The 25,925-nt window shown below is 50.0% G+C and overlaps 1 protein-coding gene across 12 annotated transcripts in view; it reads left to right on the plus strand.

The window, feature by feature from the left end:
- The window catches only part of Zmynd8 (zinc finger MYND-type containing 8), a 101,037-nt gene that overhangs the window by 63,627 nt on the left and 11,485 nt on the right, over positions 1-25,925 (plus strand). For 7 of the 12 annotated variants that reach the window (XM_028769634.1, XM_028769642.1, XM_028769640.1 and 4 more), the window contains 6 exons: positions 2,569-2,715; positions 7,760-7,912; positions 10,430-10,939; positions 15,036-15,431; positions 17,564-17,754; positions 24,320-24,400. In XM_028769634.1, the coding sequence (XP_028625467.1) occupies positions 2,569-2,715; positions 7,760-7,912; positions 10,430-10,939; positions 15,036-15,431; positions 17,564-17,754; positions 24,320-24,400 (1,478 nt within the window). Of the gene's footprint in view, positions 1-2,568; positions 2,716-7,759; positions 7,913-10,429; positions 10,940-15,035; positions 15,432-17,563; positions 17,755-24,319; positions 24,401-25,925 lie in introns of those variants that run through there. The other 5 variants (XM_028769643.1, XM_028769648.1, XM_028769647.1 and 2 more) reach the window with 3 other exon arrangements.

Raw genomic sequence — 25,925 nt, forward strand, 5'->3', positions numbered from 1 at the left:
AGGGTTTCTCTGTGTAGCCCTGGCTGTTCTGGAACTCACTCTGTAGACCAGGCTGGCCTCGAACTCTCGAACTCAGAAATCCGCCTGCCTCTGCCTCCCAAGTGCTGGGATTAAAGGCGTGCGCCACCACCGCCCGGCTCATTCTCATTTCTTAATGTAACAAGTCCGGCTTGTTTCTTGCAGTAGTGTGGAAATAAGAGTGATCACCCCAGCAACAGCCCTGGGGAAGGGAAGGCTGCCTGCCTGGTTACTAGGTCAGGCAGTCTGCTAATCCCTATGGTAAAATGGATTGGATATTTACCAAACTTCATCCTCAGATTTTTTTTACGTGTGTTAGGGCTGGCCTAGCGGACATGTATCTAATTGCTGCTCCAGTTCCATTTCCAGAGCGGGGAAAGGATTTCCACATTTGCTCCATGATTCAGATGGTTCTCAAGTCAGAGGCAGCGTTTGAGACCAGACGCCAACTCCTTCTTTCTTATTTATGTCTAAGGTTTATTTTTAAAAGCGTTTATGCATATCTCGCTTGCATGCCCGTAAGTGGATAAGCACACCACATGCATGCGTTACCCCAGGAAGCCAGAGAGGATGTCAGATTCCCCAGAACTAGAGTTAGAGCTGGATGTTTTTAAATTTCATGAGAACTGGGCTGTAGTGGGGCACTCAGAAAGCAAAGGCATACAGATCTCTGAGTCTGAAGCCAGCCTGGTCTACAAATAAGTCCTAGTACAGCCAGGGCTGCACAGAGAAACCCTGCCTCAGAAAAACAAAACAAAAAAATTCTTGTGTGTCTTAGTGCTTGCTTACATGTACATCTGTGCTCCGTGTGCAAACAAGACCTGCAGAGACCAGGAGAGTGTTTTAGATGCCCTGGAACTAGAATTCAAAATGGTTGTGATCTGCCATGTGGGTGCAGGCACTGGAACCCTCTGTAAGAACAGCAGCCATTCCTAACCTCTCCAGTCCCTAGATGATAATTTAGGGGGTTTTCCTGTCCCTTGTAGGGTTATCTCATAACATCTGGCTTCTGTGGCATTAGGTGCCTGCTGCTTTTGCATCCCTGGCCATGGCTAGCAGAATGAACTGCATATGTTGCCCAGTATGTACTAGTAAGGGCAGTACAAGAACTGAAGACCACTGGTCTCCATGGAGGGCCACCTAGTAAGGAAATGGGAAGTCGGCAACAGAGAGAGCTCGTACTGACACTAATTTCCTGGATGCTCAGTGCTCTCAACCCCTTTGGCTGCTTAGAGTCAGTGTCACTGTAACCCAATGGGTATAGATGCTTTTGTCAACCCTGTTGGTGGGCCGTCCCTCTTCCCAAGGCGTTCCTCAGAGGCGCCTCATCTCAAGTCACAGCTAATCAGTAGGAGCTTGGATTTGAACCATTAAGTGTCCATCTTTGATTGAATCCAAGTCTCTCTAGTCTCGAGTCTTTCCCTTACACTAAAAACCAAAATCGCAGGACTGGAGAGATCTCTCAGGGATCAAGAGTGTATCCAGCACATACTGAGGATGTGGGTATGCTTGCCAGCGCTCACATCCCCTTGGTTCTGAGGTATCCAAGCTTTATGGGCTCAGTGGGTACCTGGACTCTCTCTCTCACACCACACACACACACACACACCCCAAAGTCATACCTACCCAGCAGAGGACGGCAGCTTTCCTCCTCAGACCCGGCCTCACTGCAGGGCTGGTGGGCTGGCAACCTGCTACGTAGCTGAAGATGACCTTGAACTGATCTTCTTGGCTCTGCTTCCTCACTGCTGGGATTACAGAACTGCCACAGCAAGCCTACATTTTTTATAGTCTCTGGTGGTGTCTTGTTTCCTGTCTTCTTGATCCATTTATGACTTCCTGTCAGGACCAGATCTCCACAGGACCTCCTCACTTCAGGCCAATTGACTAAGTGCTTCTTTGTTAGGGCTCAGAAGCCTTGCTGGGAAGTCCCCAAAATGTGTAAAGCAGTTAGGGTAACCAGTCAGGACTGGGTTAGTCCTTAGGAAGCTCTTGGCCCCTTTAAATGCTTTGTTTGGTCTTTGTTCTCCCTGCTTCAACACCTCAGGCATTGGAATATGGCCTGTCCATATAGGAGTTTGAACCTGAGAAAGGAGAGAATTTACCAAGGTCTCTATCCCTGCACCTGATGCCCGGGCTTGCTTTTGTGCACTCTGAGTCAGGGTCTGTACCTCCCTAGGGCTGCAGAGGCAGGTGGGGCAGGCTCCCTCTCACCAACGGCTGCCATGCCAGCCTGCTCCTGACCTGTACATATGGCATGAGGGGTTTGCTCAGGGCTTACACCTGTGAATGGGCCAATGTAAACTCAGTGGCTGCCTAATCATTTGTCTTAGGGCAGTCTCCTTGAGTTCCAGGCCCAGCAGCCCACTATGGTGAGAGTCCCTTGTTGGCAGTTCAAGGCTGCCCATCTTACCAATCCCATCTAGGACTCTGAACTTGTGTCATTGAAGCACCCTGTGTCCCTTCTCTCCTGTCTCACTCCTAAACCTGGGAGCTTTATTGGTTTACTGATCTCTAAGTCCCGCTTCTAACCCTGACACACTTTTCTAGCGTCTCCAGCCTCCACCAAGACGGGCCAAGCAGGGAGCTTGTCTGGCAGCCCGAAGCCTTTCTCTCCACAAGCGCCGGCACCCATCATTACGAAGCCCGACAAGACCTCCACCTCCACCACCGGGAGCATCCTGAACCTAAACCTTGGTCAGTGACATGTCGTAAAGTGTGTGTGTGTCAGCAGTGACCGCTTCTAGTTCCCACCCTTTGTCCTTTTGCCAGTGGCTCTTAGACATTGAACTTCCTGTGAGGGGCTTCCTTGGACAGGTCGTTGACTTGCAAAGGTGTTTTACCACAAATTATCCTGGGCCAGTATTTTTTTTTTTCCGAGACAGGGTTTCTCTGTGTTGCAGATGTCTGTAAGCCACGATGTCAGTGCTGGGAACCATTCCTGGGCCTCCAGTGAGTACAGCCAGCGTGCTTAACCACTGAGCTAGCTCTGTGGCCATTCCTTCGTTTTTTAAAATGTGAATTTTTCATCTGAATTGAGCTTGCCTTGTAGCTCAGACCCTGGATCTCATGAGCCTGTTTTTACCTTTCAAGTGTTGTGGTTACTAGCATGCTCCACCAGGCTTGGTTCCACTTGCTATGGGTTGTGAGTGTGTGCGTTTGAGACAAGGTTTATTCCTGTAGCTCCAGCATGCAGTTAGGTTCTATGCAGCCTAGGGCGGCCTGCATCTCAGGGAGGTTAGAATTTCTAGGATCTTTAAGGTTGACTGATGAAGGCCTGTAGTTCCCTATTTCTGAATAATTGAATGCTGCCACCTAGTGGCTAAAGGGTGGAGGTGCAGCTTAGTGCCTGGCGCTTATGATGACCTCAGCACATCGAAGAGGTTGAGACCGGTTTTAAGAGTGTTCAGGAGCACGGACTCTGGGCCACTGGAGCCGGTAGGGATCAGTGAAGGGAAGAGCAGGGGTTGGAGGCCACAGAGAGAAGCCACTGCCAGAGGAAGCAACTCTAGGGGTTTGTGATATCCCGGACACCTTGGGATAGAACATTCCCTGGGGGGGAGGGAGGCCACCTGTGTATGGTGTCATGTGAGTTCACAGCACCATCCAGGCCATGCCACTTGTTCCCAGGGTGACAGGACCAGCAGCTATCAGGTGTAGCCCAGTTTACTTACCTTTTATCTGCAGCCTGGCTGGAGTTGGACAATCAAGGTCCTTGCTAGGACTCAGTCCAGAGCCACCAGCTGGTTCTCACTTGATTCAGAAGGGACCCGCTCGTCGTCTTGGGGACATTTGTTGTTCTAGAAGTGTGGCTTCTTTTCACAGGGCTTCCTCCCACCTTCACACTCTGAACAGCTCTGTGGAACAGAGGCGTTCTTATGGTGACATTTCCTCTTCTCTGCCAATCATGCCTGGCAAGAATAGCTCCTTCTGCAAACCACGGAGCCCACTAGGCATCCTTCTGATACCCTAAATCTTCGAAGCTTGAGGTGTGGGTCCAGGGGTGGTGGCTCTAGGAAACCCATTGTTTTTTGTCCTGTTACCTCCTTCTTCCCAAAATTCCTTCTTGGGTACATGTCTCATGTCAGTCAGTTGGGGTAAGAACATTTGATACATGAGTGGGCTCCTGGAGAGGGATTTTAGTCTCACAAGTAGAGGTTCTGCTGGGGACCCTGGAGAATGCTGTGCTTGGGAGGGAAGGTCAAAGGGTAGAGGGGAGTGCTGAGGGATTGAGCGTCCTGGCAACTGATGGTGAGAAATCCTGGTCCAGCAAAGCAGCACATGAAGAAAGCCAAACTGGAGACATGTGAGGCAAACCAGTGATTGCCCAGGTTGCAGGGTTCGATTACAGATTTGTGGTGGCTTATTTAACCCCCCTCCCCCATAAGGTAGGGTCTTACTATGTAAACTTGGCTGTCCTTGGACTCGAGATCTGCCTGCCCTTGTTTCTTGAGTGCTGGGATTAAAGGCCCCTCTCTTCCTCTGTCACACATTTTTCCCCCCTTTGGCCTGAGTCTGTGGGGGTCAAAGGGCAGCTTGGGGAGTTGCTCTCTCCTTCCAGGTCCCAGGGCTAGACCTGGGGTAGTAGATTTGGTTGTGTGATGTCTTTCATGGCTGATCCTCCTCTGGGCCTTTCCTGTCTTGTTAAGAGACAGGCTGTCGGGCTGGAGAGATGGCTCAGCGGTTAAGAGCACTGACTGCTCTTCCAGAGGTCATGAGTTCAAATCCCAGCAACCACATGGTGGCTCACAACCATCCGTAATGAGATTCGATGCCCTCTTCTGGTGTGTCTGAAGACAGCTACAGTGTACTCATAAATAAAATAAATAAATAAATCTTTAAAAAAAAAAAAAAAAAAAAAGAGACAGGCTGTCATGTAGCTCATATGGACCTGGAACTCACCGTATAAATCAAGGCAGGCCTTGAACTTTTGGCCCTCCAGCTGTCTTTGTGTCCATGGAACAGGGTAGCCCAGGAAGATGGCACTCTGGACAGGCCAGCGTGTCCTCCGGCAGGGGTACAGCCTTGGGAAGAGTATCCCTGCAGGTCTGAGCCTGTGTCCACCCCTTCCCCCAGGTGACACTGCCACCTGCTTTCCTTCTCCTTTATGGGTCTGTACCTCTGGTTCTGAGGTCTGAGTCTCCTCTGGCAATGTTTGTCCTCTAGGATGTGGGTGCACCCGCCTAGAGGTAGTGGGCAGCGGGGTTTTTACACGACAGCACTCCCCACCACTAGGACTAAGTCTACCTTAGCCCTATGTCCTCGTGTCCCACGTTGTCTGTGCCAGAGAGCCCCAGGAACACTGTATTCACATTCCTCTCCCATTTCTTTCCCCCTACCCCAAGGCTCCCTGGTTTCCTTTTCCTAGAACGGGTTGCTTTTTGATTCGAACCTAGAAATCTTCCCCTGCTGTGTTTCGGCAATCCTGTTTATCCCGGGGCCATTTGTGGGTGATCTGGAGCCTTCATCCTTACTTATGGGCATGATGTAGTTGTCCATTTCAGCATAGCTGCAGTGTAGGCATTTCTGCCCGTGTGGAAGGGAAAGCCATAGAAGAGAAAGGGCGGGCCAGAGGCCTCATGCTTCACATCTAGAGATGCTGCCAGGTTGCCCTGTGAAGTCGCTCGCTGTTCAGCTGTGCTCCCTCACAGAAATGGAGGCGTGCGGCTTTATCTAGCAGGGCTATTTGTTCTCTCTGGTTTCCATTTATAGCTGGAGCTGAAAACATTCAAAATGCTGGTAGCCTAGGGGAGCTGGAGCCCGTCCCAGTCTAGAAGGGCCAGGAAGATGCCCTGTGATGAGAAGAGCCACCGCTTTCTCCCGCAGAGAAGAGGCACACCCCAGCCAGCACTCCAGGATGGGTTACTATGTCTCGGTTAAGTCTCCAAAAGCCTGTCCTTAGACTTGATCCCAGCTCTCCTGCATTGGGTGATCTGTTCTTACAGGATAAAATAGCTTACTGACCAGGGGATGCCTTATTTTGTAAAATGGGTACTTTGGATTATTAGAGTTTAGCCTTTGAGACATAGGCACACAGTAGGCAAAAGCTACCCTGTTTGCTAGGTAGGCCAGGCTGTCCTTGAACTCCTGGCAGTCACCCACCATAAGGGACCGCTAAGGAGAATGTCTCCTCACAGACGCTTGCACTCCCACACATGTCCACAGTCACACTGTCAGACCAGAAGGTCTGGCTCCTTCCCTGTGACGTAGGCTCACAGTAGTTAAGGCAAATTGTTTCCTGGTCTGCTGTTTGGTTCCCAACCTCAGTGTCTAGCCCTCCTCTAGGCCAGCTGAGGTAGTGGCTTCAGGTGCTTGGGGACACAGGTTGAGTGAAGGAGAATAGTTTTCCATCTTTCTCTGGAAGACTTAAATGTTCACTCTTCATCTCTGAAGACACCCTGAAGCATGCTTGAGTGTGCTCACAAAACACATGTAGAGGAAGTCACAAAGATGGCTGTTAGGCCCAGAAGGCAGGAGCAGACCTGCAGGAGGGGCTTGCTCATTTCTGGATCACATACAAACTATTCCAGCTGATCCTAGATGCACACAAGAACTCGTGTGTGCACACACCGACCTGTGGGGACACGTCTTGACCTACAAGGGTAGTGTCTCCATTTGCTGTGAACATTTGGTGCATACATCTGTGTGTCCATGGTCTTGTGTGTTGGGGGGATGGGGTTCTCTCCCAGTGGGGCCATCATTGTGGTAATGAATGGGTTACAGCTGTTTGGACCTTTCTGTCTGTGCACGTATGGGTTGGCAGGGGCTGTGCCAAGGGAAGGGGTCTGGCTCGGGTCAAAACCAAAGAGAACAGCTCTTCCTGTCCAGGTTTCAGATCGCTGCCGAGTGACCTCTCTGACAGCGGTGGAGGGAGGCCCTGGAGTTTGTGGTAGCAGAGAGATAGCTTGGATCCCTCTGAACGGGCTTAGAGGTGGTGTTTTTGTCACTGATAGAATCTGGGATCAGCTAGGGTGGTTTGGAGGGGATGTTGGGGAGAACAGGTCAACTGAAGGGCTTTCAAGCCTCTTCCTCTCTTCTCCCAGAGTTCTGGGCACTGAGAAACTGTGCACTCCCTGGTTTTTAGAGATCTGGTCTAGCTGGTCTGACAACCAGCACCTTGCCAGAGGTAGCCAGGGAACCAGAGTGTCAGGCTGACCTGGCTCACTGAGAAGAGCTTTCAGCCCAGGTCAGTACCACAGGAGAGTCGTCCCCTGCCTCTCCTGACCTGCCCTGGGTGCTGACGCCCAAGCTAGAAAGGACAGGTCTCCTAATTCCTATCTTTGGTGTTCAGTCCTTAACCAGGACAGACTGGGAATGAAAGTTAAGCCTCTGGAGACTGTAGGGGCATGCTCAGTGTGTGTGTTTTCTTGGGGTACCATGCCTCTTGCTGGAGACAAGCTGTCTCTAGGCTCTCGCCAGGCAGGTGGTTCCCTCCCATTAATTGAAGTTGGAGAGATTATTGGCAGCTTTCTCAGTGTAGCTGAGCCCCACAGATGTTACCAACAGCTGGGATAAGCATTTTCTATACTCAATCCATTGTTTCACGGGGGAAGTGAGCCTGCCACGTGTTTCCTGTTGCTCTCCACCACGGTGGGCACACGGTTTTTTCTGGGCAGCTGGATGTTGTGGTTGAATATAAAAACGTAATTAGTGCCCTGCTCACCTGAGCGCTGGGCGGTGGTGGGTGCTCTCCCCCAGCGTGAGAACCTGGTCTGACTGAGGATGTGCTGGTGTCTTCCAGATCGAAGCAAAGCCGAGATGGACCTGAAGGAACTGAGCGAGTCGGTCCAGCAGCAGTCGGCTCCTGTCCCTCTCATCTCTCCCAAGCGGCAGATTCGAAGCCGGTTCCAGCTCAACCTGGACAAGACCATAGAGAGTTGCAAAGCACAGCTAGGTGTGTCCCGGCTGCCTGCACTGGGGGTACTAGTCTGGGCTGGGAGACGCACCTGGGTAGAAGGTGTGACTCTCTGTGACCTCACCAGCTGCCTGATCTCCATCTCTCTGGATAGTCAGAATGCACTGTGTCCAGAATTATTTCAGATTTGCTGTTTCAGGTTTTGCAGAAGGGCCTTTGAATTCAGTGGAGGGTATTTTCCCAGCCTGAGGTGTGGGTACAAAATCACCAATGCTTCAAGTGTACCTGGTTTCTCTCCAAACTCAGGGGTCATAGCATTGCTCTTGAATGGTTCTTATAAAGAAAGGCCAGCCCTACAGGTGTTGTCAGCCTCGACCCACCCAACCCCCCTACCACACACACTTCACCTTCTGGAAGCCTCTCTGACTGCTTTTCTGTTGGCTATCATCCTGTATCTCCTTCTTGCTCCAACGCATGAGGGGTCCTTGGGAGGTGAGCCCTGCCCAATATGGAATCTTCAAAAATGGGGAGCCTGTTTCATGGAAGGCTGCTCTTATTTATGCATATAGCTTATGTTCTGGACTACTGGGTTGGGTAATAAATTAACCCAGGGGCCCTAAGGAAGAAGCTTGACCCGTAAGGGATTCAGGAGTGAGGGTCATTCCGAGAGAGGTCTCTGGTGTCAGTCGGTAACCTGGATCTTTAAGTGAGAAGGGGTTGTCTGGAGGGTGACCAGTGGGCACCATTGGACTCTAAGATTTTTTTTTAGGATGGAAGCCCAGGCCCTTGACAGCCGAGGCCTGTGTCTCCCACAGGCCACTTAAAGAAATGGGTAGTGTGAGAAGCAGAGAAGGAAAATGTCTTCAGTGGAGTTTAAAGAGAGGGCTGAGGTTGCGTAGCTAAGCGGTCCTGATCAGGACGTGGTCCTGTCCAGCAGTGGCCCACCACTGTTTCAGGTCTCTCTCTCTTGCACGACATGTTTTTCCCACAGACAAGGTCCCCAGTTGGTACCAGGCATCAGCCTTAATGTCATGAAATGGCTGGGGGTAATGGGGACCTTCGCTTCAATGCTGAGACAGTACAAGGGTGTCCGGCTAAGTTATCTCTTGGCAGCACCACGGTTCTCCTTGGTAGGGTCCCTGTCCCACCAGGACACTGAGAGGCCGGGACTGAAGGGCTGTTCTGGGGTCGCTCTTGCGTCCTTCCATGGAGCTCTATTATTGGTAGTAAGAATTTTCTTACTTTGCCTCCTCCTGGACCCACCTCGTTCTTCGGAGTCCTGTGTCTGTGCTATTGAGGGAGTCCTGTAATAACCCCTCGGCTCCATTTTTAACAGATGAAAACTGAGGCTTACTGAGCCAGCCACTTGTCCAAGGTCCCCAGATACCTGCCTCTGTCCCTGGTGCTCCCTTACCAGTCGTACAAAGCTCTGACTGCACCACCATCAAGGACCTTGTGTTTGCTGGGCCCCGGGGGAGGCAGATACAACTGCTCAGGCCTCGGCTCCACATGGCTCTTGTCCTTCCTAAGTTTCTCTTTGATACATACAGATCATGGCAGAGACTTGGCCGTTGCCCTGGAGGGGGCTAAGAAGAGTTGTTTGGTTTCCATACTTTTGGGGATGGATTATGTGTACATGACACCTGCTATCTTGTGCCTGCATTCTTTGAGGGACATACACAGGTGTGGTTTCATCTTGTCCGATTTGTGGGAAGGACAGTGCGTTCCCATAGACACTTCAGCAGCACAAGAGGCCAGCTTGGCACCAGGTTACCTGGAGACCTGCCGACACTTAAGGGGGTTTGGCAGTTTCCCCCCTCACCCACCTGCTGCTTGCTACGTATAGGCCCACAGCCCAGTTTGACCAGTTCCTCTGCTCTTTGAATAGCCTTGATTCCTATGTGGAAGTTCTTCAGTTGTGAATTCAGTAGAGAATTCTAATCTTTAAAAAAAAAAAAAGGTAAAAAGACAATGCGTACAGGTAAGCTCCCAGCAATGTCCAGCTGGGAAGTATGAAGGGAGAATTGCTTAGGGCTGTGCAGTACCGCACCCCACTGATCCCGCCCACAGGCGTGCACCAAGGCTCTGGCCTTCTAGAACTGCCTCTTTTTTTTTTTTTTTTTGAGACATGGTTTCTCTGTGTAGCCCTGGCTGTCCTGGAACTCACTCTGTAGACCAGGCTGGCCTCGAACTCAGAAATCCGCCTGCCTCTGCCTCCCAAGTGCTGGGATCAAAGGCGTGAGCCACCACCGCCCGGCTAGGGCTGCCTCTTTACCCTTGGGGAAGCACAGCCTTCTTGTTTGGTTCCCAGCTGGTTTGTGCCTAGACACTTGACTTCTCCTGGCCTCTATTTTAATACCCCCTCACCACTCTCCATTATCAGCCTCGAAGAGTCAGCTCTGTATAAACCCTGACAGTCTGCAGGTCCCCTGCCTTCTCTGGATCTTGATCATCCTAAAGTCCCCTGCCTTGCTGTTCCCACTGGGATGGTAAGCGTTCCCCACCCATCTTAGCTGCCGGGCTAGTCTGTGCTGACTTTTTTCTTTTTGACCTCAGGCATAAATGAGATCTCAGAGGATGTTTACACGGCTGTGGAACACAGCGACTCCGAGGATTCCGAAAAGTCAGAGAGCAGCGACAGCGAGTACGTCAGCGATGAGGAACAGAAGCCCAAGAACGAGCCAGAGGACCCCGAGGACAAAGAGGGGAGTCGGGTGGACAAAGAGGCCCCTGCCATCAAAAGGAAGCCCAAGCCTACAAACCAGGTGGAGGTCAAAGAGGAAACAAAGAGTAACTCTCCTGTCAGCGAGAAGGCGGACCCCACACCCGCCAAGGACAAGACCAGCCCTGAGCCCGAGAAGGACTTTGTAGAGAAAGCAAAGCCATCACCTCATCCTACAAAGGACAAACTGAAGGGAAAGGATGAAACAGATTCTCCCACAGTGCACCTGGGCTTGGATTCAGACTCAGAGAGTGAACTTGTCATAGACTTAGGAGAAGATCCTTCTGGGCGAGAGGGTCGAAAAAACAAGAAAGAGCCCAAGGTGTCGTCGCCTAAGCAGGATGGTAAGTCACATAGGCGTTGAGTGTTGTTTGATGCTGGCGCTTGAGGGTCAAGCCCCGGCACTCGTGTATGGTAGGTGAGCACTGCGCCACCAACCCAAGTGACAGGGAGTATCTCAGGGTTCCCGATGGGTACAAACGGCCATGAGCTGCATATGGCCCTACCTGATCCTCAACACAATGGACCAGGAAAATATGTTCCACAGGGCTTGTACCTGTCTCCTGTGGAGCTCACTTTAGCCTGAGGTCTGCTTGCTTAAAGTTTTCTATGGTTCGGTTTGGCCTTGAATTACATAGCCAAGGATGACCTTGAGCTAAGATCCCCCTGCCTCCACCTCCCATGTCATAGGATTATAGGTATTTATCACTGTACCGATTTAATTGTGCTGGTGATTGAACCCAGGACCTCAAACCAGGAAAGCAAAATCCATTAGGAATTGTGCTAGCACTGAAAATGGAAGACACCTCATCCAGCCCCTACTGGACAGTCTGTTACACTTGCATTGAGGGAGCTGAGCATGGGGATTCTCTGGAAATCTTTGCTCCTTACAGTGGAGAATGGTGTAGGTGCAACTCTGGCCTCTAGCCACTAGGTGGCAGGAGCATCTGTCCGTCAAATGTGTCTCCCCCTAGTGGGCGAAACCTACCAGGCTGAGACCACAGCTTGAATCCTTGGAGGCTTGGTGCTAATAGAGAGGTGCGGCCTGCTGGAAACCTCGTCGGAAGGGCCTGGGTGAAGAGTGTCCTTTCCCCAACAGAATCAATCACTTTGGCTGCAGTATGACAATAACTAAGTTCCTGAGTTCAAGGGCTGAGGGGTGGCATCACTTAGGTGCAGGGTGCTTAGTTTTTCTGAGTGTCTTGTTTTTGATAGGAGCTAACCTCTCTTTTTAACCAGGAGTGTAAGTCAAGAGTCCATGTCCCTTGCATTACTGCAGGCTGACTTTTTTTTTTTTTTTTTTTTTGGTTTTTCGAGACAGGGTTTCTCTTATAGCCCAGGCTGTCCTGGAACTCACTCGGTAGATCAGGCTGGCCTCGAACTCAGAAATCCACCTGCCTCTGCCTCCCAAGTGCTGGGATTAAAGGTGTGTGCCACCACTGCCCGCCTACTGCAGGCTGACTTAAAGCAAGTTCTTGCTGGGCCTTGAGAACTATTTCTCCATGGGGTGTCTACCTGGGTGGTCTGGAATCTCAGTTCTTAATAAAGACAGATTCCAGTGACTGAGAAAATGGCAACAAGATACCTGTGGTGGGGGAGGTGAGGCTGGAGCTTCCGCTGAGGCCTGTTTAAGGCCTCAGAAATCTGTCTGGGGTAAAAAGCCTGCTTGTTAGGCGGAACCTTTCCTCCATGTAAGAACTGTGGGACTCTGCTTCTCCTGTGACACTCAGAACCTCCTATTCTTTCTGAAACAGGCTTTAAAGAAAATGGTGTGTGTGTGTGTGTGTGTAGGCCAGAGGACAACTCATGAGAGTCAGGTCTTTCCACCATGTGCATCTTGAGAATTAAACTTAGGGCAACATCCGTGGTGGCAAGTTCCTCTGCCCACTTAGGGACCTTGCCAGCCTTGAAATCACATTTTGATTGATTTGCCTTCTGCCCTGGCTTAGGGGAAAGGTTTTATATACAAATAGGTACTAGGGTAGGTATAGTAACCCAAACTTTTAATCCTAGCACTTAGAGGTAGAGGAATAAAGAGATTCAAGACTAGCCTTGCATCAGACCCTTTCTTAAACAAAACAGACCAAGCAAAACGTGCCATCCCAACTTTGGAGGATCGTAAACAAGAGCCTTCATTTTGGTTGTGAGTTTTCTATCAGTGAAAGCGGAAGATCTACAGAAATTAGAGCTCATGATTTTAAGAAACAATTAGAATCCTGTCAGAGCTGTTCCTGGAGGTCGTGTCTGAAGGAAACAGGGAAACAGCGGAGATCTAGCAAACCCCTAGTTGATGGTAGATTGAGTTAAAGATGATTCTAGAACACAACACAAGCAGAGCAGTTTTCCAAGGTCTGAGGCAAAACTTACTTCTATAAACCAGAGTCCCCTTGATGCCCCTCGATGGTGGGTGGATGGTCTTTCTCAGAGGTAAGGCCCTCAGCATCTCCGCAGCTATGTTTCCTCTGGTCAGTCCTGAAGTGAAGTTGTGGAGTGCTGCCACCCAGCCCAAGTGCTGACTTAGACAAAGCCTTTATAGCCAAGGAGCTCCGTGACTACGGTCGCAGGGTGTTTCCCCTCCCAGTGCTGTTAGTTAGGTCTTAACAAATGCAAAGCACTGACCTCAAATCTTAGTAATTTAATGGGGCTAGTGGGTAATCTGCATTTCCATAGAGTGATTGGTTACAACCTCAGAGTTCACAAAGACAATTGAATCCCCCCCCCCAAGCTCTCAAATCACCCCGCCCCAAACCCCAGAATTCTCCCCATTGAAGAAATGTCTGGAATTCATCCTACTGAAGAAAGTTCCGTACTCTTGTGAATAACAAGCCATCCCTGGCCTGTTGGAGCGCTTGTTTCTGCTACTGTTGTCTGGGGGGTGGGGGGGGGGCGGGGAAGAGCACCAGCAAGTACGCACACCTCACAAAGCCTGTGAGGAGAGAGGAACTGACCTTTTTGAGGCTCTAAAAGTGAGTCCGGCCAGTTAGTCAGCAGTGATAATGACATTTATGTCACTGGCAGCAACACAAGCCACCACAGCTGCTGCTTCTCGTTAGAACCCTGCTAGGCACACCTACCCAGGTGGTAGAATGGGCACACTCAGAGTTGCTTCTGTACCAGGGCAGATAGTCTGGTGTACGTCAGGCCAGCCAAGGAGACCAGCCAGCCCTGCCTCCCTGTAGCTTTCTCGCTAGCTTGACTGAACTCTGGTCTCCAGAGGAGCGGGTGCTCACCAGGCTGGAAACCTTTGCCTCAGAGGAGGCAACAACTCTTCTCTTCCATTTTCCTTGGCTTCTTGTAACCCAAAGCTTGCTCAAGACCCTACCTGGAATTACCGTGTGTTTTTCTGAGTGATCTGAATCTAAAAGGAAGGACAAGCATCATCCTCATGTAACGCCACAGAGTGTGGTCCATGAAGGCAAAGCCCCCACCCCCTTGTAACCATGTTTGGTGTGTTTTCTGAGCACCCTGGAGGGGATGTAGTGCAAGCCAGCACCTCTGCAGCTGCTACCGGCTCCCCTTTATTTACATGTGAGTTCAGTACTCTGCGCAGCTTCCCCACTGACTTCCATTCTGCTCCCAGCCCTCCCACCCCCCAACTTAAGCCCAGGTAAATGCAGACAGTTGGCCCCCCCCCCCCATGAGCTACATCCCCAGCCCCCAAATTTACATTTTAAGAAAACCTTCAAGAAAAGTTAAACCCGTTTAAGACTTAAACTTGCTAGGCAGTGGTGGCACACACCTTTAATCCCAGCACTTGGGAGGCAGAGGCAGGCGGATTTCTGAGTGCAAGGCCAGCCTGGTCTACAGATCGAGTTCCAGGACAGGCAGGGCTACACAGAGAAAGACTGTCTAGGGGAAGAAAGGACTTAAACTTTACCATTACATGATAGGAAAGCCAGTATTGTTTACAATCCATGAAGGGCTATGCAGAAACATCCAGAACACAAGCAAGGCTGGGCAGGAAGTCAGGCTGAATGTGTCTGGGAAAGGTTCTCTGGCCTGGGGCAGTATACTTTTCTTAAAAGTCTAGGCCACCCCTCCCAGCGGCTTTGTCTCAGGGGGAAAGTAGATTTGTTGTGCGCAGCCTTGACACTCAGGGCCTGTGTACCCAGTGGCTTTCCTAGCCCAAGGGCTCCTCCTCAGGAAGGGCTGCTGTTGGGCTATCCTCATTACCCACAGTTTGAGCCACTAGTTAATGGCTGCTCAGCAAGGGGCTGGGTCTTGCTCTTTTTTCTTCCCCCTGAAAGCTTGTAACATCTTCATCTGGGATGTTCACTCAGTATGGCCATGTTTGTCCTTGGGGGGCCCAGGGCTCTCTGAGTTCCTTCAGCAGTCAGCCTTGCTGGATTTGACTCAGAACTGGCCTGCTATGTGAAGTCCCTGCTCAGGAATCCAATCCAGTTTCTGCTTGTTTCCACCCCCGCCTGACTGTAACTATAGGTAAACCGCCACCGTCCACTTCAGCAGGCAACCAGTCTCCCCCAGAGACGCCGGTACTCACCCGCTCAGCCACGCAAGCACCTGCTGCTGGGGTCACCGTGGCTGCCACCACCAGCACGATGTCTACCGTCACAGTCACAGCACCGGCCACCGCTGTCACGGGAAGCCCAGTGAAGAAGCAGAGACCGCTCTTACCGAAGGAGACTGTCCCAGCCGTGCAGCGGGTCGTGTGGAACGCATCAAGTAAGTTTCAAACGTCCTCCCAAAAGTGGCACATGCAGAAGATACAGCGCCAACAGCAGCAGCAGCAGCAGCAACAGCAGCAGCAGAGCCAGCAGCAGCAGCAGCCTCAGTCTTCCCAGGGGACAAGATATCAGACCAGACAGGCCGTGAAAGGTACCGCGCCCCCTTCTGTTCTCTGTGGCGCCCAACCCCTTTTTGCCACACCAACAGGAGAAAGGCCACCCTTGTTTAATTTTTTCCCCTACATCCCTATGTGTCATGGTCATCACAGGCCTTACCATCCCATATGGAATCATTTTTAACAACTGGCTTGCTGTTAACTATTTGCCTGATTTTTTTTTAAGATTTTTTTTTTTTCCGTTTTATAAATGATACGTGTTTCCTCCTTGCAGAGGGGACCAGGATATGTGTGTAGAACTCCGAATGCTGAATGTGGGCCCATTCGCTGTCCATGTCATTGTCCGCCCTTCTGTGACAATCGTTAGTTGTCCTCATGCCTTTCCCAGTGCATGCCTATACGTTTGTTTTTATACCATATAATATTATACAATAAAATATTCCCGTTTTTCTTTTCTTTTTTTTTTTTAAGCAAAAAATGGTACCATTCTTGATTTTTTTTTCCCCCCTTCTTCCCACTCATGAGCATGTTTTAGAGGTCTGTCTGTGTCTTATCCTTTTGGACTGCTGCGTAGTATTCTCTAGTTCATTTAAGGTGGTCCCCTGCTGGTGGGCGTTGCGGATGCGTTCAGTTTTTTTCCCCACTATAAAATATGCTGCAATGAATACATCTTTGTGGAGTGTGTCTTATGAGCCTCCAGGAATTTTGTGGGATAGAGTGTGAGGAATCGGTAGGGGCAAAGGTTTCCTTCCAAACCGGTGTTCCCTTCCATGTTAAAGAGGCCAGCCTCTGAGAACCGAGTGCTGGAGGCCCGTCTCTGTCCTGCAGCTGATGGCTCCACCCAATTGTCTGAAGACTCAGGAGCACTGATCTGAGTCTGGTTTCTTGGGGACAAAGGAGCTTCCTCCACATCCACTCTGTCCTTCCCTCATGCTCCTGCCATCAGAGTTCACCCCAGTGAGGTAACAGGCCAGTCAGTATCAGGGGATACCTACAGGGATTCAAGGCCAGGAGGCTGGAGAAGGCCTGAAAAGTTGGACGGGTCAAGAGTGAGCTCACTTGATGGAGCTAAAGGAGTGGAGGTGGGGTTAGGGCAACCCCTCGTTGGATTCTGTTTCCACGCAAGGCTGCCTCCTACAGGTGGGTAGGTGGCTGCAGTGCCCAGATCTGGTGGTAATAGCATCCTCAGCTTCCAGATAGTCCTGTGTCAGGTTATAAGGCTCATTTCAACTGATAAGGGCTAGTTTTAATCAGTAAAGCATCTGAGACCGACTGCAAGCCGCGGTACTGCATCAACATGAATTATATATAGCCTTTTGGGTCAGACGTTGATCAGTAGAGGCTCTTGTCACCACTCGTGACTAGAACGGCTCAGCATTGGTTGTGCTCACTCCTAGCATACTGTGCTTCTAACCCCAGTGGCAAGGATCGACTCCAACGAGCGTGGTACTGTTTTGCCACCAATTAAAACAGTAGGCGTTGATTTTAATGAGCACTGTGCTGTTGGACTTTTAAAGTCTGTTGGGTCACGAGAATAGTTCGGTCGTAGAATGCTTGCCCAGCATGCATGAAGCCCTGGGTTCAGTTCCCAACACTGAAAAAAAACAAACAAACCCAAAAACGTCAAGAACTGAGATTTTAATGAGTCATGGACTCTTGTTCCCTTCAGTCAGGAAGCGATTTTAATGGTAGGACTGCCGCACCTGAGGAATGCGTCCAGCGTGTCTGGTACGGGGGCGGCTGGCATTTTCAAAGGTGGAAAGGGTGGCTCAGACCTTGTGATGACAGCAGAGGGTCTGGGTTTTGCCAGTGAACAGCCAAGCTCTTATCTTCCTGTAGAGATGGAAAAGTCTCCTGTCTTAGATGTTGGCTGCATCCAGCTGTTAAGGCCTTTTGACAGCCTGGTGCTTCAAGGCTTGAAGTCACCTAAACTGTACAGCCTTGAGCTCTTGGAGATGTTTGCGTTGGCTCAGGTAGTGCAGGGTTGGCGCCTAGTCGAAAAGAGAGCTCAGAGGAGCCTGCCTCGAGCTTGGGCAAGGTGAGACACTGGCACTCATGGTTCAAAAGCTGGCTAGGGCTCTGAGAAGACTTCCTTCCCTCACCCCGGCTGTGTGCTGGGATGTGCTTTTCCCTATGGGTGGAGTGACCAGACCCTTTGCTTTCTTAGCTGTCCAGCAGAAGGAGGTCACCCAGAGCCCATCCACGTCCACCATCACGCTGGTGACCAGCACACAGCCCGCTGCCCTGGTCAGCAGTTCAGGCTCTGCAAGTACCCTGGCGTCCGCCATCAATGCCGACCTGCCCATTGCTACCGCCTCAGCTGACGTGGCCGCCGACATTGCCAAGTACACCAGCAAAGTAAGTGGGTTTGGCGCGGCTGGAGTGGGGTTGTTGGGGGTCTGGCTTAGTGGTTTGTAAAAAAGGCTAAGTTGCTGGCTTTACAGAGGATCCTCAAGGGCAGTTTGCATTTGAGTCTCGAGTTAGTTTTATCTCTCATGGATAAACCAGGGTTTGGAATGTGACACACAAGCTCTCTAACACTGAGTTGTGTCTCTGGTGTGATTCTGTTTTGAGGCAGGGTCTTCCTCTGTAGTCTAGGCTAGCCTTGAAGAACTCTCCAGCATCTGAGATTGCAGGTGTGTGGCCCTTCTACACCTGGCTGTCCTGTAACTCACTCTATAGACCAGAGCTGGCTTTGAACTAGCAGAGATCTGCCTGCCTCTGCCTCCTGAGCGCTGGCTGAGATTAAAGGCGTGCGCCACTGCCACTCAGCAGTTTAGAGAATAGAAAATGGTGCTGCTTGGTTTCTCTTGGGGAGATGTGAACACATGTCTGTTTGGCTTGCCGGGGCCTGAACAGGAGTGAGAGAGAGACTTCATTGTGTCACCAGCAAGGTGAGATGCCAAGGGCCAAGAAAGGCTGGGCCTCCTGGTTCCCCACCTTAAGTCATCCACTCTCTAGGGCTCAGTCCCTGCTGGTGGCCTAGCAGGTAGGACGGTCCACTGTGTGTGACCTTGGCGGACTCTTTTAGTCGGGCCAGTCCTTGTGTGACCGCAGTTAAATAAAACATACACCTTGGTGTTTGGAGACCTCTGCTTCGTCCTAGAGGTGTCAGTAGAGATGTGGTAATGACCCCCAGGGCTCCTTTGGCTGTTGGCTCACCGCCAAGGAGACGGATGATGCCTGGGTAGTAGGGGCTTGGTGCTGGGTGGAGGTACTGAGTCCATCACCGTGAACTTAGCGTGTGTTAGCCTGCTTATCGGGCTTATCACTGCTAGTAATTTAATAGCTAATGAGAGACACTTTCCTATTTGGTAAGAGTAATCTGTCTTTCACTAATGAGCCAGTGAGCGTTCAGTGATTAGAGATCAGCAGTTCTAGCTGTGAGGGCCCAGGTGAGAGAGGGATGGAGATATCGTTCTCTCTCTCTCTCTCTCTCTCTCTCTCTCTCTCTCTCTCTCTCTGTTTCTCTCTCTCTCTGTGTGTCTATCTCTGTCTCTCTCACATGTGCTCTGTCTGTCTGTCTCTTTTTTTTGGTTTACTTAACTCTGTGTCAAAAACTGCCGTGTAGCCCAGCCTGGTCTTTAATCCTCTCATCCTGGCCTCCTGAGTGCTAGATTATAGGTGTGAGTCACTCCACTCAGCTTGGAGTTTTTTCTTTATTTTTATATGTATGGGTATTTTGCCTGCATGCAGGGTCTGGGTCAGGGTTAGAGTTAGGGTCAGGGTTGGAGGGCAGACAGTGTCTGGTCAGAGTTGGGGTTAGACAGATTCAGGATTAGACAGAGTTAGGGCTAGGGTTGATGTTAGAGTTAGGGCCAGGGTTGGGGTCAGGGTTGAGCATACCATACTGTATGCTTTGTTTCTTCAGAGGCCTGAAGGAGGAGTCAGATCTCTTGTAATTTGAGTTACCGATGGTTGTGAGCCACTGTGTTGGTTCACGGGACTGAACCCAGGTCCTCTGGAAAAGCAGCTAGTGCTCTTAACCCCTGAGCCATTTCTCAGCCTTCCTGATTGGAATTAATACGTTTTTTTTTTAATTTTAAAAAATTTAAATTTACTTTTATTTCATGTGCATTAGTGTTATGCCTGCATGTATGAGGGTGTTTGAGTCTCTAAAACTGGAGTTACAGACACTGCGAACTGCCATGTGGGTGTTGGGAATTGAACCCGGGTCCTTTAGAAGAGCAGCTGAGGCATCTCTCCAGCTGGAATTAATAAGTTTTATGTTAGAAGTTACTTTACTGGGTTGAGTTGAGAGTAGAAATGCAAAGTTCTGGATAGTGAAAGAAACCTAAGCTTTAAATTCTGTGGTAACTGTTTCTTGCTCATTTTCTTGTAGTTCCTTCTTTGTACGTGTTGCTGTTACCTGGTGCTCGTGATGGAGCCTCCTGAAACCTGGAGAATCCACACAGCACACACACAAAGACACAAACCTGTCCACTCTTGGGTGAAGAGGGGATTGTAGGGCCTGGGAAGATGGCTCAGGATGAAGTACTTGCTATGCAGGCCTAAGGGTCTGGCTCATGATCTTGTCTCTAATTCTGGCACCTTAGACCAGAGACGGAATCCCCCGAGCAAGCCGGATATGAGCTCAGATTAGAGACCGCGGCCTCAGTGGAGAAGGTGGAGAGGGATGGAGGAAGCCAAGCCTTGGCATCCACACGTGCACACATGCGCACGGGGGCAGAGAGGGCAGGGAGATGGCACTGCAGATAAAGATGAGAGTTGGAAAAGGGGAGAGTGTGGTGAAGGTGTCAGAGCCTGTAGCTCTGGGTGGACCAATTTAAGGAGGGCACTCACAACTGCCCGCCCTCTCCATCGCCGGACGCCTGCTGATTGGGCCTGGCTGTTTACTCACAGACAGGCAAACTGAGGCCTGCCGAGTGGATCTACCACAGCTCTTGACACCTCTAATCCCATCACTTTGCAATACCCTCCTACCAGCCAGAAGGAAGAATGGCCTCTTGGGGAGATATTTTCATTGCTGTTGAAAAACTGAACATGGTGACATTTGAGGGACCTGATGAACCAGCATGTGTCTGTGGTGACTTTGTGTGTTTGGGTACTCTAAAAGTTGAGGCTTTTGCTTTTGTTTGGAAGTGAGAGTCAGTTCAGGAATTCACCAGGTTAAGCTTTGTGTTAGCAATGGACTGGGTTTTTAGTTTTCTCTTAAAGCAGATTTTTTTATGTTAATGTGGTGGTTGAGGCAGAGGGAGGGAGCCTGGAGGGGACTGTCACAGGTGCCTGGCAAGGTCCGAAGAAGCCCAGGGCATGTGCCAGCAGCGTTGGGCCTACTGCAAAGGGGAGTGTGACTTCCCACATAATTCACTCATTTGACACTCATTTCGGGTAAACTTGGGATTACTGTTTTCCTCCATGGTGGTAGTTAAGTACGACATGTTCATTACCATATTTTTCTAGAAACACAACATGGATTTCCTTTTTGAAATTATTTTTCCATTCATTGTTTTGTGGCATATATATGTATGTGGAGGCAACTTGAGTTGGGGTCTTTTACCACGTTGGTTCCAGGGATTGCCTGGTTTGGTGACAAATGTCCTTACCTCTGTGAGGCATCTAGCTGGCCCTGTTTTTATTCATTTTTAAAAAGGTAGTACATACTGTGTCTGGCACAAGTATTGCTTTCTGCATCATTGTCCTGGGACAGCCAAACCTTCCCCTGGTTTTCCCGATGCATTGATAGATGCACCCAACACGTGGGTGCCGTTGTCCTGGTTCTTACCTGGGAGAAGGAACCTCTGAGAGAGAGGATGAGAGCTGTTAGTAGGAATAGATGCTCCAGAGCTGGTTCACTTTGTCCTGCCTTCCCACCGGAAACACAGGAGAAAGGCCCACAGCCCAGGGTGGTCAGTCCCCTTCCCGAGGGAATCACAGGAGAGGGAGGGCCCACAGCCCAGGGTGGTCAGTCCCCTTTCCTCTAGTCTCGCGGCTGTGGCTGGGGAGGGGATTTACAGATGCATCAGTTGGTAACTGTGTGAGTTTGGCTGTTTCATGGAACCTAGAAGGCTCATGGTAGGTTAGGGAAAGACAAGAAGCACTGTTTGGTACATACTGTAGATTTGAGGAAGGCTTGACCACTGTCCCTAAGGCCCCCGGTGTGGAGTGATGGACATTTCAGTGCAGATCTAGAGCATTCAAATTCATAGAAACAGAAAGGAGATAAATGGTTCCCAGGTTCTTGGGTGTAGTAGTGCGTAAGGGGGTGTTGGGTTTGTGCTGTCTGGTTTTACTTGACATAAGCTAGAGTCATCTGAAAGGAAGCAACTTCAATTTGGAAAATGCCTCCGTAGTTAACACTGGGCTGCAGGCAAGCCTCTGAGGCATTTTAGTCTATAGTAATCTCTAGTGCATTTTAATGTAAATTAATATGAATTGTGCTTATCACCGGCTAGCTTCAAATGAATGACTCAGACTATGATTTGTTAGGCTCTGTGCAGTTATGGGGGTGGGGAGGGTTACCCCTAATCTCATTCTCTAACGCTAGTCCGGCTGCTACCCCAGCTGTGCTCCAGAATACTTGCTGTTGGGAATTTTCTGGGTTCTTTCTGCAGTCTGGTGTTCTGGGGAGGCACTTCACCCTGGCCTGAATTTCTGGTCCATCATGACTAATGGAGGCCTCCTGTTCTATCTTCTCTTCTCTTCTTCCACACTCCTCCTTCCCTTTCTCCTCCCCTCATGTTGCCTACCAGGAACTTCCAGCCTGGTAACTCAACTTGCACCTCCCTCTATTGCTCTCCAGTAATTAGCTGTTTCTAGTTTTATTTAACCAATAATTTAAAATTGGGGAGCAAGATTTTTTGGTCATTCTTTTTTTCTCTTACCCTCTGTGTAGCCCTGGCTGTCCTGGAACTCAATCTGTAGATCAGGCTGGCCTCGAACTCAGAAATCTGCCTGCCTCTGCCTCCCAAGTGCTGTGATTAAAGGCCTGCGCCACCACTGCTCATCTAGGGAACAAGGTTTACATAGCACTCTCTAGGTATTTCTGAGGATCTGTATTTAGCATTTGAATGTAGCTGCACCAGACCAACCCCCTACAGATAAGGGAGAGCACGTGGCCCAGCCCATTGTGCCTTCCCTAGGTGGTCCTGGGTCCTATCAGAAAGCAGGCTGACATGCAGAGCACTCCCTAAGCAGCACCCTCCTTGTCGTCCCCCCAACCCCCATCAGCTCCTGCCCCCAGGCTCCTTCTCTGGTTGAGTTCTTGTCTGGACTTCCTTTGATGGTGAACTGTGTTGTGGAAGTGCAAGCCAAATAAACCCTTTCCTCCTGAGTGACTTTGGTCCTGGTGTTTCATCACTGCAGTAGAAATCCCTAGACAGTAAGGACAGGGAAAGTAGAGCGTTTTGGATGTGTGTGTGTGGTATAGAATGGTCTAGAATTGCTTGTGGTGCTATTGTCTGGGTAACTTCAGACATGCTAAGAACCACTGAATGTGTGTACACACTGGTCCGCACACAGCCAGCCATTGAAGTGTAGCACCCAGAAGCCAGCAGCTTGTGCACTGTACCTGGTGAAGTGGGTAATGAATTCATTAGTTCCTGCTATCTGGTGTCTTAGTCAGGGTTTTATTGCTGTGAAGAGACACCGTGACCAAGGCAACTCTTATAAAGGCAAACATTTAGTTGGGGCTGGCTTCCAAGTTTTGAAGGTTCAGTCTATTATGGCGGGAAGCTTGGCAGCGTGCAGGCAGACATGGTGCTGGAGAAGGAGCTGAGAGTTCTTGATCCAAAGGCAGCAGAAGGAGACTGGCTTCTATGCAGATAGGGGGACGATCTCAAAGCCCTTCCCCACAGTGACACACTTCCTCTAATAAGGCCACACCTAACTTCAACCAGGCCACTCCCTGGGCCAAGCATATTCAAACCACCAGATCTAAGGACCTGAGTTTGTTCCCTGGAACTCCTGTATTGGTGAGAGGAGAGAACCTGCTCCACAGAGCTGTCCTCTGACCTCCCCTTGAGCTACAAGGCATTCGTGTATCTACATACATATACTTCCTAACAATAAACTTAATTTGGGGGCGGGAGGAGCAGACAGTAGGGGTGCACGCCTTTAATTCTTGTGCTTGGGAGGCAGAGGCAGGCGGATTTCTGAGTTCAAGGCCAGCCTGGTCTACAGAATGAGTTCCAGGGCAGTCAAGGCTACATGGAGAAACAAACCAATCTCTCTAAATGTGTCCCCCCTGCCCCCCCTTTTTTTTTTGGTGGGCTAGGATGCAGCTTAGTTGGTAAAATGCTTGCCTAGCACAAATGAAGATCTGGACTTCAGCCCTACCACTGAATTTAAAAACCAGGTGAGGTCAGGGGTCAGAAGCCCAGTCACCAGCTACATGGTGAGGTAGAACCAGGTGGAAACACGAGGCCCGGATTTAATAAAACAACAACAACAAAAAATTCAACAGACAAACAAAAGTATAATTTTTTTTTTTTCATTTTGTTTTGAGACAGGAGTTCTCTCTGTAGCCCTGGTTGTTCTGGAACTCACTCTGTAGACCAGGCTAGCTTTGAACTCAGAGATCCACCTGCCTCTGCCTCCTAGAGTTATGGGATTAAAGGAGTGTATTGCCACCATCTGGCTTTTTTTTTTTTTTTTTTTTATAATTATAAATCCACAAGGACCAAATAATCCCTTCCTTAAACCTGCTGTGTTGGCTCAGTAAGACACGTTGGGGGAAGGAAATAGAGTATGCTCTTGGGTTTCTCAGGTCTGCAAGGGCCTGGCCTGTGCACTGTAGATCCTTTACTGGCCTCGCTGGCCCTTGGTTACGAGGAGCAGCTCCTCCCTGCTCTGTCAGCAATGGACAGCCTTAAGCACCAGTGTCTGGAAGCGATACTGTCTGACATTTCACTGTGTTTGGATACATTTGTATCACCTACTGAAGCTGTTTTTATCATTTCAGATGATGGACGCCATAAAGGGGACGATGACGGAAATCTACAATGACCTCTCCAAGAACACCACTGGGAGCACCATAGCTGAGGTCAGCGGAACTGGGGAACCCCCAGAAGTTTGGGGCTCGCGCCAAGGCCATGGGATGCTGGGCTGGAAGCCCCTTGGGGCCCTGGCTCCAGGAACCTGGCTTGTTCAGGCTGTGAGCTTGGGTGGAGTTTCATTAAGTGGGTGGAGTTTCATTAAATAGGAGTCTGGGGAGACTGGCCCTGCCTCCCGCCTGTATCATGTTAGATCACAATGAGGCAGGACACCTTTGGTTTATGTGTGGTCAGAGCCACACATACTTTTCCATTCCCCTGGACGTTTTACACAAGCGCTTCTGGTGTAAGACTTTGTATACCAGAGGCATCATAGCTCTGTGAGTAAAGGCAGTGGTTAAAATGCTGAACGATTTCCTTACAAAGTTAGCTCTTGTAAGTAACTTATGCAGCTTTTTCCTATTTTAAGACAGACAGACAGACAGACACACACACGCACTCACACTCACTCACACTCTTCCTCCCCTGTACTTCCCTCTGAGACCACTCAGAGAGTGACCACCTGCTGGTGTCTGTGTGGACAGTGTGGTGCTGGCGGTGGCCTGTAGTCAGTCGCCAGGCAACACACAGGGGTCAGGATTTCTCTCAGGCTGACAATAAATCCCAAGCAGAAAACACTGGTTTTCTTAAGACAACAAGAGAGGGCGACATGAAGATAAAGGCTTCTGAAAGGCCCTGGAGAAATCAGTGGAGATTTAAAAACCCACAAACGTGTGCAAGGGTGTGTGTCCGTGTGCTTTATAAATACACCCCTCTGTGATTACACACACTGTATCAATCAACAAGTAGAAATCTCTCTGTCCCAGGTGAACTTTTTTTTTTTGAAGTGTGGGGACCAGGGAGTTAGGAGGGTCTTACCATACATCCTTGGCTGTCCTCGAACTCGCTGAGTGAACTTGCCTCTTTCCTGAGAGCTGGGATAAAAGGTGTGCAGCACTATTCTTAGCCCTGCTCTTCATTTTGAGCTTGCGTAGCGAAGTTCTGGTTTGTGCGTCAGTCTATGCTAGGATGCCTGCGCCCCTTCCACGGCCCTCGATCTTGCTGTAACTCCTGTGTGGATATACTCATGTTCATTCATTTGCTCAGGCTTGTGACACAGATGACCCTTGGCTCTGGGGCATCCTTTGTAGACTGGAGGGTGTAGAGCAGCTCCTGGTTGTCTGTACCCCTTGAAGTGCTGAAGAGATGTGCCAGCTCAGAATGACAGCAGGAGTCACCACTGCTGTGGTGGGCTGATCGCCCTGCTGGGAACCGGCATGGGAGTTTGGGTTCACTTTCCTCTTCCAAATGAGAGGCCCCACATTTACCTCTCTCCCAAGATCCCTTTGGATTTGGAATGTCAGGAAGTACACTGGGACTGTGTGGGGGGACGATGGTTAGCAGTTGGCTAGATGAGTCAGTTCTCTCTGGTTGACTTTTCGTTCCTGCCATCAAACCCAGGTCAGCAGGCTTGGTGCCAGGGACCCTCTCAGCAGAGCCATTTCAGCAGATTTGTGTTTTTGTGTTTTAAAAAAA

Source organism: Grammomys surdaster, unplaced genomic scaffold (genome assembly GCF_004785775.1).
Source record: "Grammomys surdaster isolate TR1022 unplaced genomic scaffold, NIH_TR_1.0 193, whole genome shotgun sequence".
Classification (NCBI taxonomy): Eukaryota; Metazoa; Chordata; class Mammalia; order Rodentia; family Muridae; genus Grammomys; species Grammomys surdaster.